Raw genomic sequence first — 17,830 nt, forward strand, 5'->3', positions numbered from 1 at the left:
TTTTTAAAGAAAGAATAATTTAATGAAGCTGTAGACATAATATACGTATTACATTGAAAAGCCAGCTGAAGCATATTTTAGAAAGTTTAATATATCATATGGTCACCATTTAGCTTTTGAAAGTTAATGAATAGGTATTAACAATAATAACTTGTATTACCGGTTATGTATTAGGTATTGAATAACAAAAAGGGAAGAATGTCCTTTTTTGCCATTTCAAACAAATCTGTGAAATGTCTCTGATGTTTACTTAGTATTTGTTTTTACTTTCCAGTATTTTTTTATTTTTTCTTCCTTCATAATAAAATTGTGGGTGTTTTGAAATTAAATTGAAGCTTGAATAATTGACTTTAGTGTCCACTTTAAAAGTCAGAAGTCAGGTTGTACTGAAGGCGTTTTAACAGTCAGGGGAAATGGTATGATTAAATTGGATCTTAATTTCACACCTCAACTCAAAATGTCTTCGTATCTTAGTTTGCCATCTCTTTAAGCCTGTTTAAGAGCTGATGTTTATTGTTAAAGCTTACATGCATTATGAAAATGGTCACTTTTACATTTCCTCCAAAGTGTGTCAGAAACGTTCAGTGCTTCAAAGGTATTGATGTTGAGATTTATTTTTTATCTTTTTTTTTTTTTCTTCGACAATGATGCAAACATCCACGCAGCATCCTCGGAGTAGCAGTTGTCATAGAAATGGACTTTGGTTGCCATGGTTACAGGATGGGCGCTGACTCTTGTATTCTATGTCCTCAGCGCCTGAGATGTTGTGTTGCGTGTGTGTCCGCTGGGCAGCAGTGAGCGCTGTGGGAAGCCTTTTTTTTTTTTTTTTTTTTTTTTTTTTTTCTAATTCTTGTTTCTTCTTTGTTATTGCTGCCATGAAGAGGGTCACGGTAAGCCTCTTATTGTTATTCTATATTCTCTCCCCACTGTTACCTCGCCGGTCTCATTTAGATAATTGTAGATTAAATGTGCAGAGTTAAGGGTCTTTACGTGCCTCTTTTAGACCGCGTTTCCCCCTTCACACCTTGTCTTCACTGTAAAACGAGGTCGGGGCAATAGTTTGTCAGCCGCATACAGTCTTTGCATTATTAACTGTTTTCCAAACCACCATGTTATAAACAGACAGTTAAAAGTCCTGATAATTAAAAAAAAAAAAAAAAAAAATTAGTATATGTTGAATGTTGATGTTTTATTGATATATTGATTGACTATGACTGAAGATGACGACGCTCTGAGGTTAGTTTACTGTAACTTTTAGTTTTATTTTCACTGTGGATACTTCATATTTCTATTCATGCTCTCTGTTGAAAGTAGTAATGCATACGTTAAGCCTTTATTTTACAAAATAAATAAAGTTTTTTTATTATTTTGTTGGATTCCACCTCAAAAAGTTCTCGACGAAACAGTTTTATGACGTGGATTTTTCTTGAGACGAATGTAAACAGTGTGATGGTCCTACAGCAGTCGTATAGTGTAAGGGATCATCATCATCCTTATTATTATCAGCATGCTGAGCAGTGCCACTTATCCCAGCTGTCTGTTTCAGGCCTCCTGTCAGCCGAGCGCTGCCACAGCCAGAGAAGCTGCAGACCAACAATGTGGGCAAAAAGAAGAGACCCATCGAGGTAAGAAGGACCTCGCATCCTCAATAAAACCCCAACAAACTAATACATACACAGATAATTAACTTAATGTAAGAAGAAAGTGGCTCGTCCCAGTCGGAGAAGCAGATGATTGGAAATGCTGGTTTCTAATGTGATTATTTCGGCTGAAGACGCTGTGCGGTTCGCTCTCCGTCCAGACAGCCTTTCTGGGGACCGTGATGATGCTGTAATCCAATAACGACGCTCCTCAGCCGGCAACAGTCTCCGAACAACCTAGTTGTCATGGCGTTAACCTTTTCGACATTCAGATCGTCTTTTTTTTTTTTTTTTTTTTCCTGACTCTCCCGCAGGACCTGGTGTTGGAGCTGGTGTTTGGTTACCGTGGCAATGACTGCCGCAATAACGTGCACTACCTGAACGAGGGGGCGGACATCATCTACCACACGGCGTCAGTTGGCATCGTCCTCAACTTGACAACCTGTAAGTCGACGGTCGGGAAGACAAGTGTTCACGAGCAGAAAAGCAAACAGAAGGGACATTTCATTCAGTGTGTGTGTGTGTGTGTGTGTGTGTGTGTGTGTGTGTGTGTGTTTCCTTACAGCCTGCCAAAGTTTCTATGTAGAACACAGTGACGACATTTTGTGCCTGACAATCAATCAACACCCCAAATTCCCCAACGTGGTGGCAACTGGCCAAGTAGGTATGTTTGTGAGAAGTTGACCTCCCGCGTCACCTGCAGCCTCATTTTTCCTTCCTGTGTCCTGTGTTGTGCTCTGGACGAGGGGATGATTGTACACCACTGGCAGCCATCCTCCTCTCACCAGCTGAGAAGTCAGCGGCAATATAAGAGACTCATGAACAAAATTACTACTTTTGCAGACATATTTTTCATTAAAAGGTTCAAAAGTGTAATTAAATATAGTTGCATTTAATACTTACAACTCTCAGAATTGTACATCTTTTTTTCTTTTTTTTTGTATATTTCTAAAAATATTATGAAAGGAGATGCTTTTGTCGTAGTCATGGTTACCACTGTTGCCCAGAAACCACCAAAAAATGTACAAATAATTTGTTGGTTTTGTCAATAAATCAGATTTTCTTGCTTTACAGGTGATAGTGGTGACATGTCAGGTAAGAATTTTTTCACAAATCAAATGGGAAACATAATTTTAATAACCTTTGGAAGAAAACCTGTGCTTCAGGATGTTAAATCACTGCCCTCTAGTGGTCATAATTACCTTTTTGAATTTTGTTAAATTTAAATATGGAATTTGAGATCAAAACAAAAACACTAACTTGTAACTTTATCTAAAAAAAATATTCTTTTATATAATTCATTCAGTTGGAGAGAAGAAAGACAGAAGTGCTTTTATGTTATAGGAGTTAAATGTGCTCTGCCCCTCAGCTACGTCTCCATCCATCCATGTGTGGGACGCCATGACCAAGCAGACGCTGTCGGTGCTGCGCTGCTTCCACTCCGGCGGAGTTTGTTCTGTCAGCTTCAGCGCCACAGGAAAGCTCCTGCTGTCCGTGGGCCTGGATCCCGAACACACCGTCACCATCTGGAAGTGGCAGGAAGGTAAAACAAAGAAAAAGAAAATAAAAGACTTTCATTTATGATATTTTCTGAGATTTTGAATTGAGACATCACGCTTCCTTTGCCCTCTGCTTTGTCTCTCAGGTGCCAAAGTGGCCAGCAGGATAGGTCACACCCAGAGGATCTTTGTGGCTGAGTTCAGGCCCGACTCGGACACTCACTTTGTGTCCGTGGGCATCAAACACGTGCGTTTCTGGACGTTAGCCGGTCAAGCTTTGCTCAGCAAGAAAGGTGTGCTGAGTTCCATAGAGGACGCCCGGATGCAGACCATGCTTTCAGTAGCATTTGGAGCTGTAAGTCGATCCTACCGACACAGTACACAGCGTCTATTTTTATCCAAATGTTTCACTGTTTTGTTTGAATCTTAAAATGCTGTTTGTTCGTACGACGTATTACATTCGAAATTGAACCTGCTAATATTTAACGGGGATCCCAAACTGTCTGCTTAAATGTGCTGTGAATTGTTTGCTTGCTCTGCTCTCTTAGGCCACTAGATTAGTGCAGATTTGTTTTCTTTTCAGAATAACTTGACATTTACAGGTACCATAAGTGGGGATGTGTGTGTGTGGAAGGAACACATTCTAGTAAGAATAGTGGCCAAAGCTCACACGGGCCCCGTGTTCACTATGTACACCACACTGAGAGACGGCCTCATCGTCACGGGAGGCAAAGAAAGACCGTAAGTGCTTAGCGTGTTGCATTTCATATCAGTTAGATTTTCACTTTTTTATCAGGGCTGCATGAGGATTTAGTTTTGTTTTTCCTAATAAGCTGTTTTATATAAATGAATGATACCCAGCAAACTGAAGATATCACACTGAAAATCACCATGACACCTTTTTACAATAGTCACTTAACATGTCCTAGAAAAGTAGTTGATCATGTTTATAACAGCACGACTCATCATAGTCGAAAAAGCTCAGATGTTCAATTACAAAGACAGCAAATATGTTGCACTATATAGTTTATTTATAGTTTAATTCAGTCCCTGCTAGATTTACTTCCATCTGTGCTGTTCTGAAATCAATTGGTCACAATGTCTTTTATGGAGAAAAAAAAAAAAAAAACAACAACAGTTATTATGCATAATGACTCGCTGAAACAGCCGTTGTTGTCTTCTTTCACCTGTTGCCATGGAAACGGTCTGTCATCTATGAATACATGTATTGAAAACCGTCCGAAAGCATGATTTGAAGCTACGCTGACTTAACGAAACGGTCCTGAGAGGTGATCAGGAAACATCTGTGAGGGTCAAGTAAGGTCATGTAGGGCCTTTAACAATATGAACTAATATAATCATTTCCAGAACCTGTGTGCAGTAATTTGCTTTCATATTAATGACTTTAAGGTTGTGATTTCGGTCAGTTGAGGGTCTCTGTTGTTCTCAACAGGTCAAAGGAGGGCGGTGCTCTGAAGCTCTGGGACCAGGAGCTTAAACGCTGCAGAGCCTTTCGGTTGGAAACTGGACAGATCATAGACTGTGTTCGCTCTGTGTGCAGAGGAAAGGTAGGACACAACTAGTGTAATATGTGATTTAAAATCAAGCAGTTATTCACACTTAACGACCTGCATTTTGACGCATTTTGCCCGTCCAGGGTAAAATCCTGGTGGGAACCAGGAATGCAGAGATCATTGAAGTGGGAGAGAAGAACGCAGCGTGCAACATCTTGGTGAACGGACACATGGACGGACCGATCTGGGGTTTGGCCACTCATCCCTCCAGAGATGTGTTCCTGTCTGCTGCGGAGGACGGCACGGTTCGCCTGTGGGACATCCCAGAAAAGGTCCGATTCTCAGCTCATCACAGCACTTTCATCTTTGGTTTTTGGTTTTTTACTTTCACTTTTCACGAGGAGTTCACGGCGCGAAGTGTCTGAAGTGGTTCATAAGTGTGTGCTGATGTTGCGTTGCCTTGTGGGGGAAACAGAAGATGCTGAATAAGGTGAACCTGGGCCACCCGGCGCACACCATCAGCTACAGTCCCGAGGGAGACATGGTGGCCATCGGCATGAAGAACGGAGAGTTCATCATCCTGCTGGTAGCCTCACTCAAAATCTGGGGCAAGAAGAGGGACCGGCGCTCTCCTATTCAAGACATCAGGTACTGAGAGAGTATGTTACACAAGGCACAGTTGAGTTACCTGAGTTATGGATGTTTAAGGACATAAGGCAGTTTATTATGGGATGGAGACAACAGCTCTGGGGAAGAAGCTGTTCCTCAGCCTGTTAGTCTGGGTTTTGATTGTTCGGTATCTTTTTCCTGATAGCAGGAGAACAAACAGAGCGACCCGGGCGTGTGATGTCTTTGCTGATGTTGCCGGCTCTCTTCTGGAGGCGGCCAGCAAACGCAGCGTCGAGGTCGGGGAGCGCAGCTCCCACAATCCTCTGTGCTGTTCTTACAACCCGGGCCAGGTCCCTCCTGTTCTCTGCTGTGCAGCTGGCATCCCACGCGGCGAAGCACCGACACAGGACGGTTTCTATTACGCTTCTGTAGAAGTTTACCAGAAGCTGAGGGGGCAGCCCGGCTTGTTTTAGCTTCCTGAGGAAGAAGAGCCTCTGCTGGGCTTTCTTCACCAGGTGGGATGTGTTCAGGGACCGTGTTTGGTCTTCGGTTATGTGGAGTCAAAGGAATCTGATGTTGTTCATTTATGTGTAAAATTCCAACACGATAGCATTTATTTGAAAAAGCGTTGTGTTATTAGGGTAAAAAAAACAACAACATCATCATGTGGACAGAGAACAGACTTGTATTGAGAAAACTCAGGATGCTTTTGTTTTTCATTTGTGATATTTTTCCAATGTTTAAAAAAACAAAAACGTTTTTACACAATATGTTTACTAATGTATTAAATTGAAAGACGTTGAATGAAATACACAAAGTATTCTCAGCCAGAAGCTTCAAACACCAGAGTAGATATTCATCTGAAGAAACTACATTTTAGTGGAATTCTACTTTTGAAGCTAACCAGAGAAAACGTGTTTTCTCCTTTTAACTGCCCACGTCTCCTTCGCAGGTTCAGTCCAAACTCCTGTTACTTGGCCGTCGGCTCCACCGAGTGTGCCGTCGACTTCTACGACCTGACGCTCGGCCCGCAGCTGAACCGCATCAACTGCTGCAGGGACATCCCCAGCTTCGTCATGCAGATGGACTTCTCGGCTGACAGCGCTTACGTCCAGGTACGGGCGGCGTCAGGGTTTATCCGCTTGGCAGTGAGAGATCATATCTCTGATTACGCGTCTAACCTGCAGTGCCTTGAAACAGATCTCCACAGGTGCTTATAAACGCCTCGCGTACGAGGTGCCGTCCGGGAAGCAGGTCACAGAACAGGCTCACATCGACAGGATCACCTGGGCCACCTGGACGAGGTGAGCTGCCCGTCCCGACACGTTGCCATCTTTACGCACATCGAACGGCGAATCAAATATTGTTGCCCTGTGTGTGTCCAGCGTCCTCGGAGACGAGGTCGTCGGGATCTGGTCCCGTAACACTGACAAAGCCGACGTCACCTGTGCCTGCGTGTCCCACTCGGGCATCAACATTGTCACGGGCGATGACTTCGGGATGGTAAAGCTGTTCGACTTTCCCTGTCCAGAGAAGTTTGTAAGTGTGATTTTTATAATCTTCTCGCTGCTCCTTGTTATGTTTCCAGGGTTCAAATTTTTTTTTATTTGATTAACTACCAACTTTCAGCAGGATTAATACAACAAAACAATGTCATCAAACAATTTAGATCCATTTTAACGCAGCAAAATCATCATGTACGCTGTTCTGTTTCTGTGTAAGTCCCTTGTCCATTCATGGAAATAAGTGTTTGTATTTGCTGTATTTCTCAGCAGGAGCTGTCTGATATTTTTGTGCACTATTAAATACTATAAATGGAAAAATCTTTGTATACCAGTTTGAAAACGTCCACTTACATGCTGTGATTTGAATGTTTTAGGCCAAACACAAACGCTTTCTGGGCCATTCTGCTCATCTGACCAACATACGCTTCACCGGCGGAGATCGCTTCGTCGTTAGTGTCGGCGGAGACGACAGAAGGTACGAGCGAGGCTCCAAAGAGCAAAAAAAAAAAGTCTTACGACAGTCACGTGTTCAGAGATACTTCCTTTTTTTCTTTTTGTGTCCCCGCCAGCATCTTCGTGTGGAGGTGTGTCCACGCCCCGCACTGAGGATTCACATCCCGGACCATCCCGCCTCAAAGGAAGTCTGGGTGTCTCCCTGAGCATCTCTTCAGAGGAAAGAACCATCAGAGGGATGCATTTAGAGGAAGAGGAGGAGGAGGAGGAGGAGGAGGACAGACCCGGCAGCTTGTAAATGGGTTAAAGCGGTGATTCGACTTACTGCCTCAAAACTCGGTGCATGCACATGTGCAAGGCTCATTTTAGTGTCACAGTATCACAGTCCTGATTGTGAGAACAGGTGGAGGACGTACAGTCCTGCTCTCATCGCATTATCATGGAGGAAGAAACGAAACATGTGCATATCATTTCAGTGATGGAATTATTATTATTATTTATTTTTATTTATTTTTTAAATGAGCTTATCTGTGGACATCTCCCAAATGGCAGTTTTGCTACTGGGAAGGCCTGCGAAATTACTGACAATGCCATTTTTTAAACCATGTAGCAAACTGAATTAGCCTTAATCTGAGTGTTTATGAGGGTTTGGATTCTTTTTGTATTGTTTTACTTTTTTCTTCTTTTTTTGGGGGGGGGGGGGATATCATGTAGTCATTTGTTTGTGCTATTTTTACTGGTAATTCCAAATCCTGTGGCCTTCCTCCTGAATGTAACATCCACTGTTATGTTCTGGATGTCAGCATGCCAAAGCATACTATGCACTGTTCACCTGACCTGGTCACTGTGTCGCCCCGGTGGTTCATTTATGATTTATGTGGTCGTGTTGTTGACGGCTTGACCTCAAAACCTCCCTCGGCAGTGTTCCCTTCATGACATGTTCACGTGCGCGTACTCGTTTGAGGGTTCGTTTGTGGTTTCACGGGTGTGCATGGCTTTTACCGGATGACAATCTGTCCCAAACAAATTCCTCAGAAAAACAAAAAGAACAGCTGTAAATGGATATTTCACCGCTGCAATTCTCACGGTCACTTTTTAAGTGTGCTGCTATGATATATTTATCGTTGCATTTTCATGAATATGAACAGTGTGACTTTTTTTTTCCAACTGTAAGTGAAATGTTTTGTGTAATAAGATATATCGCTTAAATGGAATGTTTATCAGAGAGAAGAATATAAAAAGTGCAAAATATTTTGCTCCTTGTATTCAGAGTAACTACTAAAAAAAAAAAAAAAATGTTGCTGCATATTTTTGATTTACATTTCACCAGTGTAAATATCATTTGTAGATATTCTTTTTGTATATTTTTGTGAGATGTTTCTTAAATTCCACTTTAATAAAAAAAAAAAAAGACAAGGCAACCACGAACTTTACAAATTTGAGTGATCCGTTTTCACCGAGACTGCGAACATCCTGAATCTTGATCGGTCAAACTAACCTATTAAATATTGATTTATAGAAACTTTAATCATTCTCATGTAATGCAATTAACTATATAAAAACAACCTTTACATCACTTTGAATGCATCAATTCACGTATAATACATTAAAACAAGTCGACACACAAATATATTAAACTTTATTTATTCAGGTGAAACTAATTTAGCTCACAACTTTGCGTTCATAGTTATGGCGTATTTACATATTTTACATAAAGAGGCAAATTTAAGTCCTGAATATTAAAATACTTTTAAGTGAGCCTTTGGTTTGTTGGATTATATCACATCAACTATCTGTAAGTAGCACACTAAAAACATCAATATATCTGCTCTTACGTTTGATGCATATCTAGCAATTATAATGTTTGTAGATGTAATAATAATAATAATAATAATAATGTAACTGAATCATCAGAGACAGTCCAATATAATATAACAGATTATTAGGTACACCTGTAGCTTTTGTATCTCGAAGTAATTACTGGGGAATGCATTACGCTGAGAAATATCTCTTAATATTTTGCTGTATTTTGTGCACGTGCACCTCATCGGCTGATAAATCAGAGTACCGAGTGACGACGACGCAGAGATCGGCGAACGAGGTCATAGTTTGACGGAGAAGGAGCTTCCGCAGGAGCAGCCGTGGTCGGCTTGAGGGTTCTTGAGCACGAGGAAGGTGGCGCGGATCAGCTCCTGGCTGAAGTCCACAGTGGACCCTTTCACGAACTCCAGGCTGTCCTGGTCCACGATGACGCCCACTTCTCCCTGCTCAAACACTCTGAAGGCACAGCAGAGGAGTTGAATTCGTTAATAGACGATAAAGAGGAAAAAAAAACAACGACAACAACGACACCTGTGAGGAGGACGATGACTCGAAAGCTGGATTTGTGTTTACGTGTCATCTTCGTTCCGGGAGCCGTCGACGGAGAACTTGTACTGGAAGCCGGAGCAGCCTCCTCCCTCCACGTGTATCCTCAGGTACTCGCCTTTCCCCATGATCTCCCCGAGCCTCTGGATTAATCCAGCACCACACGTGGAGAAAAACAAAGCAGCCATAACGTTACACTTCTACCGCCAGCTGAACCGTCAGCGACCTCAACATCGGGGCATCTTTGATTTTTTTTTTTTTTTTTTTTCCCATAAATACTATTTACATATTTACACATGAAGCAACAACGGCGTTCAAACTCATCCCACACCAGGTAACAGCTGGAGATATCCTTCGATTACATTTAAAATACCATTAAATTAGACGTTTCATATTATAGTTCCCAACTGAATTGAAAACGTCTCAGATTTTAATAATTACACACATTTTGTACTTTATTTGCATCCTCAAGACTTGCATCAGATAAACAACATTATGAAACTATATATATATATCTGGGAACAAGAGCATTTCTAACAGAGGGAATAGTAGTTTGTTTTATTCTGCACAGGTCTTAAATATGCAGTAAACACAAATATGTGCAACCCTGGAAAAGGAGAGTTGTTGCATTGTTGTGTGCGTCTGCTGACCTTCACGCATGACTCGGTGAGGTGCACTTTGTCCTCGGAGGGACCGGGGGGACCGGAGGGACCGAGGGGACCGGGCTTCTCCCGGACGGAGGCGCCGCTGAAGTGCCGGAGCCCCGCCGGGCGAGACGGCTCGGGTCCCGGGGGAAGCCGGTGCAACTGTTCGCTCGCGGCGAAGTTGTTCAGGAGGGGAGATGTCCTGCAAAAAACACACACACACACACACACACACACACACACACACGTTAACGGGACGTCACGTGACAGCCAGCCGAGGGCACGAGCTCGTTTAGCCTCGCGGGTGAGCGTTAGCTTGCTTATCCTATCTCTCACAACAAAAGACAAATCACAACGCAGCTATTTTTTTGTTGTTGTTGTTCCGGGAGATCTATAATGATGTCTAAGACATGCTTCAAATTACCGTTACCTAGCAAGGCGTAATATTTTGGACTTCGACGCGGTTATCATCGCTCCCCTGACGAGCGACATCTTCCATAACAGAAATGTCGGTAAGCCCCGCCCCCTCCCCCGTCGACAACAAACAGACTGCATCCCTATTGGCTAAGAAGCGCCTCTTGCCTAATCGAATGCGGTCGTTTGATTCGTCACTTCACTTGACAGTCATGAGGTAACGCGGTTTATGAGTGAAGCCCCGCCCATCTTCTGTTGCTGACGGGCTCTGATCTCAACCAATCACACAACGAAAGAAATAAGGCGGGTCTTAGGCTCTTTGCTTGAAAAAAAAAAAAGAAGCAGAAGAAGCACTTTGGGTGTTTTGGTACCTCGGTAAAGCCTCTCAGGCGTCGCTCTTGCTTGCCTGTCCTCCGCCTTTATAGCTAACAATAAGGTCGAGCTGACGGAGAATTGCGAGCGTTTATTGTCTGATGTTTTGATTCTCCAATTACAACGCGGAAGGCGGGTCTTCCGCGCAGAGGAAGTTGCCTGACAGGTTAAATTGCGGGCAAAGGAGACGCAGGAGTCCGAATAAATAGGGCGTCACTTCGCTCTCGTGACACAAGGAAATACGAAAGAAGCAGCTGTTGTCGCTTTGGAATATACAGCGTGTTCATTCAGAAAGCTTTTCTACTACTTCTCCATACTGCGGTAATTAAAGCACACCGTGTTCACCGTGTTACAAAGATGTCTACAAGTAGTTTTTTGTTTTTTGTTTTTGTTGTGTTAAACTTGTTTTCCATTGTATGGGGAAACAAACAAGAAGTCATGTGATTGAACACCTTTCTGCTGACTGTTCCTGCAGAGTTTACTCAGCTGTTGAGTAAATTGCATATTTCCTTCTTTCAGGATTCACACAAAGCAAAGAAACAATGGACTCCCGCATCTGTGTGGTGGTGTTGTCCTGCTTGTTTGGACTCACCTGTGCGGACCCGGTGAAGTACGTCGACTGCGGTAAGTTTCGTTTCCCCTGTTTCTATTTTAATGTTGTCACTTATCCTGTTAAAGGAACTTTTTTTTGTTTTCTTTCGAAAAACTAAATTCAAAAGACTTTAGGGGGTGGAGGGGGGAAGACAAACTTTACTTGTTGATTTAAATATATCAGAAATATCCACCACAATTACCATAGTAACATCTCTGAATTGTTTTTTTTTTAATTTGTGTTTTCATTTCAAATATATATCTATATATAGATATATATCTATATATAGATGAAATGATCATCTTTGTGGTTGTTTAGTGCTTAATTAGGTTTCCTGATTGTTCAGAAATTTGTAATAAGCTTCACTTTCTACTGAAAATGGAGCACACATTTAAAAAAAAAATATATATATAAAGTGATATGGCTGCAGTTAAAAGACACTCTTCTTATTTCCATGTCGATGTTCAGGCTCTGCTACTGGCAAGGTGACCATGGTGGACATAAACCCGTGTGCCAGCCAGCCATGCCAGCTGCACAAAGGACAGGACTACAGTGTTAATGTGACGTTCAGCAGTGGTGAGTGGGCTCTATTTATTTTTTAAAAGAGATGACCAAACATAAGTGCACGTATTTAGTTCTAAAGTTGTGATCCATATTTCATCTCGAAGGTGTGATGAGCACCACGAGCACAGCAGTGGTTCACGGTATTATTGCTGGCGTTCCCATCCCCTTCCCCATCCCCGTCGGAGATGGCTGCAAGTCTGGCATCCAGTGTCCCATCCAGAAGCAGCAGATGTACCACTATCAGACCACGCTACCCGTGAGGTCGGAGTATCCTGCAGTAAGTAGTGCATGTGACATCAGCAAAAGTCTGATAATCCCCCCCACACACACACACAAGCTGCATGATTGAATTATTTTATCCCCATTTGAGTCGGGCAAATTACAGGAGGATATCTCTAGATTTAAAAACTGTATACCGTGAAGTACAGAGAGGTTTGCCTGGTGATGATAAAACTTAATCAGCATTGTGTGTATTAGTTAAAAAAAAAAATCCACTCGAGGATTAAAAGTAGAAAAATGGCCCCAGTGAGTAATGCTGCAACAATTAGTCGATTGATGAAGTAACGGTCAACGGTTTTAATCACTGAATGACTGTTTTAGTTATTTCGGAGAGCAAAACTGTTGGAAGGTTAAAAATAATAATAATAATTCTGTTTGAAGTGAGACTTTCATTTCCTCTGACCTGAGAGCAACCATGTGCACTTTTCTTCACTGACCACTCCTCTTCTGCTTTTCTAGATAAAGCTGGTTGTCGAGTGGGAACTGAGAGATGACGACAAAAAAGACTTGTTCTGCATCAAGTTCCCAGTTCAGATTGTGTGAGATTGAACCAAGCTAGCCGCAGAACACCTGACAAGTTTCTTTTTTAAAAGGGATTCAGCTTTAAGTTTAAAAAAAAAAAAAAAAATTATTGATTCATCAAATTCATTCGAAGATGTATTTCACTAGTTTGCAAAACTTTGCTGCACATTCATCTTAAAACCTGCTAAAATAAAAGTCACTTTTTGGTCTGTTACAATCTTCCTAACAACAGTTGATTTTTTTAAGAGTTGTGAATGTGACATAATGAGGTTAATGAATGTGTGAATGAGCCTGAACTACATTCCCCTAGAGGGCAAATGTATTGACTTACTGGCTGCTGTGTAGTCAGAAAAACTAAATGCTGTACTTTTTCTTTTCTATAAGTTTTGTAATTTTCATACTGACCTTCTTCAGGCACATTGATGGCATTGGATATTGTAAAATAACGAGTAAATTCTAATAAAGAAATGTGTACCCAACACGCATCCGTGTGATTCTGAGCAATTTGGGAACAAATGTGTTGCATGCAAAAGGGCAATTACAACACTTTGCAACACAAATATTTGTCAGACACTTGTTGGTAAAAGATTAAAGCGTTTACTGTTCCAGCGAGTCTAAAAAGAGCCTTTAATGCGTTACTACTTCCTCCCATGTTGGTCTGATGACTGCAGTGATTCACTATCACCTGGTGATGTCTGGGATGAGTCCAACGTCAATTAAAAAAATAAAAATCATTGCAGCACAATATATAGAAGTCTGACATGTCAAACTTGACATTTTTCACTGTGTTGCAGCTAAAGATGGATGCTGTCGTTGGTAGATTTTCATAAAACAATACATATTCGACGTAATATTTTACTGTTGAAGCTCGTCATGATGGCGCTCGTCTGGTTTATTCCAGTCAGAGTGAGGGGCCGTCCAGTCATAAGGAAATGTCAGGTGTCGTAAGATGATTAATGGTGGAATAAATTTAAAATTTTTTTTTAAAAAAATTAAAAGGATCGCTGCTTTTAAAATATGATAAATTTCATGTTTAGCCTTGAACAGTTATTGAAAAGAAACAACCTCGAAGTGTTTCTTGGGCTCTGAGAAATCTGCAAACAACTCTCATCTGAAATGTGATAAACACTTCGTTTGGTGAGATACTATTATATGTTGTCAGGTTATGTTTCCGTCATGTAAATTCTTGTAAAGTAGTCACTGCAACTCTGAGATGAAAACTGTCAAGCAAAATGTATAAAGTAGAATAAAAAAATTGAAGACTGACTTACATCTGAGATTTTATTGAACTGAGCAAAGACCAGCAGCAAGAGATAACAGAAGAAACAAGTTTTCTTAAAAGAGGTTTCATAACACCAAAGTAGAACAATAACCAGGTCACGTGTACAGAAAACCAATATTTTAAAGCAGCTCTAGAACTCTTCATTGAATATTAACAGATGTTGTTCATTCAGACAAAAAAAGAACTAAAAGTTTAAAGACAAGACCAAAACAAAAATGTATATCTTCAAAAAAACAGCTTTTTCTGAAATGCAAGCTTGAGATGCAATGCACTGTGCAGCAAGGAGGGGAAAAAGGAGCACAAATTAAACACAATTAACTTGAATACAGTGTCATCCTTTGTCAGAACGTAATCGGAGCTTTTTAAAATAAAGATTTCTGACCTCCGTGTGAAACGACAGCCCCACATTTCTGTACTTATCCGAACAAGCGTCGGTCTTTAAGGCAGTATGCTGTGTATCAGTTACTGGAAAAATAATCTAAGCTTCGACTCTTTCACGGAGACACCTGCGGAGGAAAACCTCGCTGGGTATATTTGCGCAGATATCAGTTATCAGGTCACAGCTTTTGGTGTGAGCGGGGCGGAAACGGGATCTAAGGATTCTTAAGAATCTTTCGATTTCTTAAAACAAATGTGCACCGTTACACATTGTTAATATGTGTAGACGCTGGAAGACCTTTCAGTATCAGCAAGACCCCGCAAAGCCACTCGGGAGCAGTCACTGAACCCAAGTAACGAACATGAGGTCAGTCGATGGTATGAAACTCAGAACAAAGCAGAGATGACAGGGCTGCGTGCCCCTCGCCGTGGTGGCAGCCAGGCAGTTAGACGTCACATGACAGGCTAAAATATTTGACAAGCTCTTATTCAAATATGCAACCCACATCATCAACCGCGTGTTTCAGGTGTACAACTTATGCAGCATCTTGGTCCTTTCTTTTTTTTTTTTATTTTATTGTCCGTTTTGCTTCAACCTCTCGAGCCGCTGGAGCAAAGCATTCCCAAAAGCTTCTCTGTAGCCCGGACTGAGCGTGTCCAGAAGCGAGTAAACAGTCTCGTGGTACTGGGTGTTTAAATCCTCGTCCACTTGATCGAAAGCGTAGCCCACCACCTGTTTGGAGGGAAGAGACGTATTGTAAAACGTGGCGTGTGCTCGGTAAATCAAACAAGGCGCCGCCTGGAGCATCTTACCCTCAGTCCGGCCTCCGTGAGCTCCAGACAGTACCGGTTCCCCTCTCTGGTTTCCACGTTGATGTAGGCCATGTCCGATAAGCTGCTGAGGCTTTGTGACACGTGCATTTCAGCCACGGCGAAGAGGACGTCGTTGACCACCGCTTCCGCCTCCAGTCTCATGTCCTTGACGTCACCGAGCTCGACGAAGTCTTCATCAAAAGTAGAGACGATGGACTCCTCCGGCTGGCAGTCTACCTCCATCCCCTGCAACACAGAAGAGCAACAACACGCCGACTTAACTGAAGCCCTTATTTCAGTATCTGCTGTTAAAATGCGGTTGAATCCCACGTTCAAGTTGCCCACATCTGATGAGGTCACCTCAGCAGCCAGATGAGTAGGACTGTTTTGCACTCTGCTGTCATGGCAACAAGCTTCATTTGATCATCCATCAGACAGTCACTCCTGTTAAATATAAGCTTGCAGCTTCATATGATTGTGATACAAAATGTGTGTGAAGCAGAAGTGAAACACACTTTTTAAAGCGCAAATTCGACTATTTTTAACATCCAGCTTCCTGTATGATGAGTTTGACTGTGAAGAACCAGTTTAAGTTTTAGAGGAACTTTCCCACATTAAGATTCCAATAACTTCCTCAGCTAAATGTTGTTGCTTTGATTAAGACAACATGACACATGTAGAAGGTGTTTTCAAATCAATTCTCAGCAGGCAACACAAACAGAGACACATCGGTTCAGCTGTAATTCACCAAGGCCACCAAATCTGTCCAAGATCCAATGTGTGACAAAGACTAACATTGTCTCCGTTGTGCTGAGCTGGTTAGAAGATTTTTTTTTTTTCTTCCAAAAACCAAAATCCACTGAAAAGCTGATAATGTGAGCACACTGCTGTGGAAAGGTGGATTCCAGTTTGCAGAGCTGAAGCCACATAATCTGAGTAATGCCGTACAGCATTTCAATCTGCTGAGAAAATTCAGTAAATCTACTTTATACACACATGCAGACTAATCACTGATGACCCCAACTGCTTCAAGTGTTTTATTTCTATGTGTCCACTGTTTGTTGAACGAGTCTTGTCGTGGCCCATTTACGTCGAGGTGCATTATGTTGTACATTCATGTGTGAGCCTGTTTTTTTTTTTTTTTCCCCTGCATGTCAGCTGTTACCCTTTGCTTCACATCTGGCCTCATCATCCTTCATTGTGTTGGCTTGATGCCAGTATGAACAAATGACACTCAACAAGTTGGACTTAACTCATCCCGTCTGAAACTACAGATGCTATTTTGTGCTTTTGTGTTTTGGTGGTTTTGGCAGCTGATCTAAAATGGCTTCAGACATTTTGCACAGCATCTTGAGGACCTTTGTCATTTCGAAACTTTTCGGCACTGGGCAAATCAACAACTGAATAAATTGCAGTTTTATATAGAAATAAATTATAGTGTAAAGTCCCTACTTGGATAAATTGTGCACTTCCGTTCGGCAGGGGAAGTATTTAGATCCCTGATCTAACTTAAAGTAGAAATATGATTATGAATAAATGAATGAATGAATGAAAAACATACAAGGATTAAATGTAGAAAAAGGCCCTTGTGAGCATTTTATCCTCATATATTTATTACTGCTGTATTATAATTAATATTGCATTATTACTTTTTTTGCAGAACATTTTGAATTATTATATGCTACGTGACAACATACATTGTTAAGCAATAAACAGCGACACCGTGAGGACTCTGCCTGCTTGTGCAGGGGGTGTGGTTACTGCGCGCGCACACACACGCACACACGTCACAGCTGGTACTGAATTCGCGTGTACGTTTCACGCAATTATTATAATAACTGTAAGTCTCAGAGACAGCGAGACGAGAAGGTTAAAAAATAATAATAAACCGATCAGTCACTTTATTTATATTTAAAAAACAAATAATAATAATTTAAAAAAAAACGTGCATGTTGAATGTAATCTAGAGAAAATGAATAGCGGAGTTTGATGCGATCATGCAACAACAACAACAACAACAACAACCTTTCAAAGTAAACTACGGGTATTGTTCTCACCTCCAGCCCCGCGTCTGTCCGCGAGCCCTCCAGCGACCACCGGGCGTTTTAAAACCCCCGAGTACCGTCGGCTGCTCCCGGTCGATCAAACAGCCAGAGGCGAACACACAGGAAGCACATAAACGCACACAGAGCTTGTCTGATCTGTTGTTGTTGTTGTTGTTGTTGTTGTTGCTGCGCGCGTGTGTCTAAACAACCACCGAGAGGAACGCTTTGACCCGGTCAGTGTCCCGTAGATCGGAGCGGTTCCGCCATGTTGTGTGACGTCGTCGGCTAACCCCGCCCCCTTCTTCCTCCTCCTCCTCCGCCCCTCCCCCCCGCGTCGG

General features: G+C 41.9%; 4 protein-coding genes across 5 annotated transcripts in view; 2 read left to right on the top strand and 2 right to left on the bottom strand.

Annotated features, from left to right (window-relative positions):
* eml5 (EMAP like 5) overlaps positions 1-8,796 on the top strand; it is a 36,808-nt gene extending 28,012 nt beyond the window's left edge. For both annotated transcript variants that reach the window (XM_069152129.1, XM_069152131.1), the window contains 16 exons: positions 882-890; positions 1,547-1,625; positions 1,955-2,084; positions 2,206-2,304; positions 2,715-2,735; positions 3,010-3,183; positions 3,286-3,494; positions 3,723-3,880; positions 4,593-4,707; positions 4,797-4,985; positions 5,129-5,301; positions 6,215-6,377; positions 6,463-6,566; positions 6,648-6,801; positions 7,142-7,242; positions 7,337-8,796. In XM_069152129.1, coding sequence (XP_069008230.1) covers positions 882-890; positions 1,547-1,625; positions 1,955-2,084; positions 2,206-2,304; positions 2,715-2,735; positions 3,010-3,183; positions 3,286-3,494; positions 3,723-3,880; positions 4,593-4,707; positions 4,797-4,985; positions 5,129-5,301; positions 6,215-6,377; positions 6,463-6,566; positions 6,648-6,801; positions 7,142-7,242; positions 7,337-7,373 — 1,915 coding nt within the window. In that variant the 3' untranslated portion in view covers positions 7,374-8,796. The remainder of the gene's footprint in view (positions 1-881; positions 891-1,546; positions 1,626-1,954; positions 2,085-2,205; positions 2,305-2,714; positions 2,736-3,009; positions 3,184-3,285; positions 3,495-3,722; positions 3,881-4,592; positions 4,708-4,796; positions 4,986-5,128; positions 5,302-6,214; positions 6,378-6,462; positions 6,567-6,647; positions 6,802-7,141; positions 7,243-7,336) is intronic.
* A 46-nt stretch (positions 8,797-8,842) lies between these two features.
* On the bottom strand, positions 8,843-10,759 carry isca2 (iron-sulfur cluster assembly 2). The gene is made up of 4 exons (XM_069152132.1): positions 10,662-10,759; positions 10,238-10,433; positions 9,615-9,730; positions 8,843-9,497 (listed from the first exon to the last, which is right to left on the bottom strand). Exons 1-4 carry the CDS (start codon positions 10,721-10,723, stop codon positions 9,323-9,325), a joined length of 549 nt encoding a protein of 182 aa, XP_069008233.1. The 5' UTR covers positions 10,724-10,759; the 3' UTR covers positions 8,843-9,322.
* A 451-nt stretch (positions 10,760-11,210) lies between these two features.
* LOC138199868 (NPC intracellular cholesterol transporter 2-like) lies at positions 11,211-13,453 on the top strand. Its single transcript, XM_069152133.1, has 5 exons — positions 11,211-11,338; positions 11,537-11,641; positions 12,078-12,185; positions 12,278-12,450; positions 12,912-13,453. The coding sequence occupies exons 2-5, from the start codon at positions 11,560-11,562 to the stop codon at positions 12,993-12,995; spliced, it is 447 nt and encodes a 148-aa protein (XP_069008234.1). The 5' UTR covers positions 11,211-11,338; positions 11,537-11,559; the 3' UTR covers positions 12,996-13,453.
* A 788-nt stretch (positions 13,454-14,241) lies between these two features.
* On the bottom strand, positions 14,242-17,776 carry gskip (gsk3b interacting protein). The gene is made up of 3 exons (XM_069152134.1): positions 17,505-17,776; positions 15,448-15,693; positions 14,242-15,367 (listed from the first exon to the last, which is right to left on the bottom strand). The coding sequence occupies exons 2-3, from the start codon at positions 15,688-15,690 to the stop codon at positions 15,209-15,211; spliced, it is 402 nt and encodes a 133-aa protein (XP_069008235.1). The 5' UTR covers positions 15,691-15,693; positions 17,505-17,776; the 3' UTR covers positions 14,242-15,208.
* Between the last annotated feature and the right edge of the window lie 54 nt (positions 17,777-17,830).

The sequence above is a fragment of the Embiotoca jacksoni genome, unplaced genomic scaffold (assembly GCF_022577435.1).
Source record: "Embiotoca jacksoni isolate LCO1_2020_lvr unplaced genomic scaffold, fEmbJac1.0.p SCAF_18, whole genome shotgun sequence".
Taxonomy (NCBI): Eukaryota; Metazoa; Chordata; class Actinopteri; family Embiotocidae; genus Embiotoca; species Embiotoca jacksoni.